The sequence below is a fragment of the Centrocercus urophasianus genome, unplaced genomic scaffold (assembly GCF_019232065.1).
Source record: "Centrocercus urophasianus isolate 14NV4802_14NV808 unplaced genomic scaffold, USGS_Curo_1.0 seq_636, whole genome shotgun sequence".
Taxonomy (NCBI): Eukaryota; Metazoa; Chordata; class Aves; order Galliformes; family Phasianidae; genus Centrocercus; species Centrocercus urophasianus.
This window is the reverse complement of record NW_024885240.1, coordinates 1-3,973: the sequence shown is the minus strand read 5'-3', so window position 1 is coordinate 3,973 and position 3,973 is coordinate 1. Positions and strand designations below refer to the sequence as shown.

Genomic DNA, 3,973 nt, shown 5'->3' with positions numbered 1-3,973 from the left:
TGTTAGATAATACGTATTATATTATAACTAAAAAAACCTATATTATAATTGTGAGGTTTTTTAACTATTGAATGAGTTACTGAAAAAAAAAATAAATGCTAACTATAGAATGAATGACTGAAAATGTTCACAGGAGGATTAAGGAAATTTTACGCCGTGGAATTAACGACTGCGTTTCCTTCAGCGCTTTTAACGGTGCCAAAGGAGACGGAAAGGCCCCCGTTTGTCCCACATTTCCTCTGGTTTCGGAGGACGTACGTAGGGTATTCGGGCTGCTTTCATGTCCTCCACCAGCTGGGCAATTTCGGAGTCGTTCTCATAGCCGTAGCGGCACAGCTGGAATCCCAGCGCCCAGTAGGGCGGCATCACCGGTCGCCCCACCAGCTGCAACCACAAATGAAGGCAAATGAAATCGAAAAGGAATGAAAACGAAGCAACAGACCCCAAATTTAAGGGGGGGGGGTGTAATGGGGGAATTGTACCTCGGTGTATTGCTGAACGACCGCCTCCGGCGTCGGGCCAAAAACGACGTAAAAATCCAAAATTCCCCCGATGGTGCGGTAGGTGAGAGCCGGCGTGGGCTGGAAGGTTACATCTGAAAACACAGGCGACAAAAGCGCCCCAAAAATCAGCTGAAATCTCAAAAAAAAAATAAAACAAACACATAGAAATGTTGAAAAAATGAAACGGATCTTTAATTTTTGTTTTCTTTTTCTCACCCATTGCATTGCTGTTGAGCAAGAGAACTCCATGGGCGTTGCCATCTTCTTCCAGACCCATGTAGAACGGCTGGACGCCGTACGTATTCAGCTTGTACTGAAAAAAGAAGGATTTCCTGTTGAAACAACACTGCAAACATCAGGTTGTTCGCTTCCACCATGAAATTCTGTCGGAAATCAATTGAAACACTGCGCTAAACATCAACCAGGGGCACCAAACTGTGCCGGCCCCAAGGTTCTGTTGTTATCAAATTTTGTTGTCATCAAATGTTGTGGTCGTCAAATTATATTGGCCCTAGATTTTGTTGTCATCAAATGTTGCGGTCATTGAATTATATTGGCCCCAAATTTTGTTGGCCCTGAATTTTGTTGTCATCAAATGTTGCAGTCATCAAATTACATTGGCCCCAAGTTTTGTTGGCCCCAAGTTTTGTTGTCGTCAAATGTTGTGGTCCTCAAATTATATTGGCCCCAGATTTTGTTGGCCCTGAATTTTGTTGTCATCAAACATTGCAGTCATTAATTATACTGGCCCCAAGTTTTGTTGGCCGTGAATTTTGTTGGCACCAAGCTGTCCTGTCCCCCATTTATTTTTTTTCCCCACCAGATTTTCTTGTCACCAAATTTTTCTGCCCCCCCCCCAGTTCTGTCAGCACCGAATTCCGGTGTTGTCAAATTTTGTTGTCTCCAATTCTTGTCGCCTCTGAATTCAGTCGGCCTCAAATTTTGCCATCATCAAACATTATCAGCCCGAAGGCGGTGTCAAGTTTTCTCACCCCCATCTTTTGTCAGCTCCCAACTTGGTTAACCCCAAATTTTGAGGTCGACCAACTCAAGCAGAGAGGGAAGCAGATGTAAAAATAAAAACACAACGAAATCACGACGTGCAAATTTAAAATTCAAAAAATATGAGTTGCACAGGAAAATCTGAGCCCTGAAATCTGGCCGTTACAATTTGAAAGTGAAAAATTGGAAAATTACAGGCTGGAAAATGAAGATTTGAAAACTGAATTTTTGCCAAAGCCTAAAAAAAGTGTTCCTAGAAGAAAATGCTTTCAAAGGCAGGGAAGAAATTGTGTTCCTGCCTCTACAAATTGCTAAGAAATGCTCTTTAAGGAGGAAACTTTCCAAGCATTTCAAGGTAGAAACTTCTTATTTTGTCCATTTACCCGAAACGAAAATATTTTCATTTGCTCAACTTTTGTGCTGGATTTTCCACGTCGTATCAAAATCCACAAAATAAAACCCATGAGCTTAAAAAAGTAAAAAGTAAACCGTGGAGTCGCAGTTCCACAGGGAAACCTTCGGAAACGTTTGAGCTGCGCAGGCCGTCATACGCGGCGCTTTTGTGAGTGCTGATGTTTTTTTAATTTTCAATTTAATTCTTCGAATTTAACGATTTTAAATTTAATTGATTTTAATCTGATTTTTAATTTCAAAATCAAATTTCTTAATTTTAAAATCGAACCCCCAAATTCTGGAGTTCCATCGAGCTCAGACCCAGAGTTTGAGTTGAGAACTTGGAGGACGGATCCCCGTGGCGAAACCAAAATTGGGTCGATGGGAAGCAAGAAGCAGAAATTCCAGCCAAAAAAGGGAAAACCAAACAACAACACTTCAAATCAAATTTCTTAATTTTAAAATCGAGCCCCTCAAATTCTGGAATTCCATCGAGCTGAGACCCAAAGTTTGAGTTGAAAACTTGGAGGACGGATTCCCATGGCAAAACCAACATTGGGTCGATGGGAAGCAAGAAGCAGAAATTCCAGCCAAAAAAGGGGAAACCAACCAAACAAGAACAAAAAAAGGGATTTTCACTGACCCCTGGGGGTTGGTCCCGGCTGAACATGCCCCACGTGTGCCAGTTCAGGTCGCGGTGGTACTGCGTGTGCTCAGTCTCACCGAAGCCATAGAGGTAGGAGGAGGGCAGGCGGGTGGAGATCTGGATGAACATATCACTGAAGGTGAAGGTGGGCAGCTGCGAGTCCCAGCTGGGGGGCAGAGGGGGAGGCAGAAAGGTCAGTGTGCGTCCTCAACCAATTCGCTCCTCCTCCACATTCCAAATTCCTCTGAATTCTCACCTTCTCCTCTTACAAATGCCCAACTTCCCCACTTCCAAATGCCCAACTTCTTCCAAATGCCCAACTTCTTCCAAATTCCCAACTTTTCCTCTTCCAAATTCCCAACTTTTCCTCTTCCAAATGCCCAACTTCCCCTCTTCCAAATTCCCAACTTCTGCTCTTCCAAATTCCCAACTTCTGCTCTTCCAAAATTCCCAACTTCTGCTCTTCCAAATGCCCAACTTCTTCCAAATTCCCAACTTCCCCTTCTGTCAAATTCTCAACTTTCCCTCTTCCAAATTCCTAACTTTTCCTCTTCAGAATTCCCAACTTTTTCCAAATTCCCAACTTCTCCAAATTCCCAACTTCTCCAAATTCCCAACTTCCTCTCTTCCAAATTCCCAACTTCTTCCAAATTCCCAACTTCCTCTCTTCCAAATTGCCAGCTTCTTCTCTTCCAAATTCCCAGCTTCCCCTCTTCCAAATTCCCAACTTCCTCTCTTTCAAATTCCCAACTTCTTCCAAATTCCCAACTTCCCCACTTCCAAATTCCCAACTTCTTCCAAATTCCCAACTTCCTCTCTTTCAAATTCCCAACCTCTCCTCTTCCAAATGCCCAACTTCCCCTCTTCCAAATTGCCAGCTTCTTCTCTTCCAGATTCCCAACTTCCCCTTCTTCCAAATTCCCAACTTCTTCCAAATTCCCAACTTCCCCTTCTGTCAAATGCCCAACTTCCCTTGTTCCAAATTCCCAACTTCCCCTCTTCCAAATTCCCAACTTCCCTTGTTCCAAATTGCCAGCTTCTTCTCTTCCAAATTCCCAACTTCTTCCAAATTCCCAACTTCTCCAAATTCAAAACCGCCTCTTTGAATTCTGATTTCCCTCAGATTCCAGGCAATTAGCGTGCTTACATGACAGCCCCGGTGTTCCTGCGGCGGATCTGGATCCCGAAAGGCTTGGTCTGAACGCTGACATCGTAGAGGCGGCGCTCGATGGAGCTCGTGGGGGTGCTGGGGAGGTTGAGTGGCACCGGCACCTCGTAGCGCTTATTGGCGTAATCATCAATCTGGGCAGGGGAAACGGATTTCTTTTAATCACACTGAACACAAAAAATATAGATAGATAGATAGATGGATGGATAGATGGATAGATGGATAGATAGATGATAGATAGATAGATGGATAGATAGATAG

The 3,973-nt window shown here is 43.5% G+C and overlaps 1 protein-coding gene across 1 annotated transcript in view; it reads right to left on the bottom strand.

Moving 5' to 3' along the window:
* Positions 1-3,846, bottom strand: part of LOC122170162 (maltase-glucoamylase, intestinal-like) — a gene marked incomplete at its 5' end in the record, with an annotated part of 9,782 nt that extends 5,936 nt beyond the window's left edge. The window contains 5 exons of the mRNA XM_042836819.1: positions 259-384; positions 483-595; positions 720-816; positions 2,542-2,710; positions 3,692-3,846. Coding sequence (XP_042692753.1) covers positions 259-384; positions 483-595; positions 720-816; positions 2,542-2,710; positions 3,692-3,846 — 660 coding nt within the window. The remainder of the gene's footprint in view (positions 1-258; positions 385-482; positions 596-719; positions 817-2,541; positions 2,711-3,691) is intronic.
* Positions 3,847-3,973: the final 127 nt, after the last annotated feature.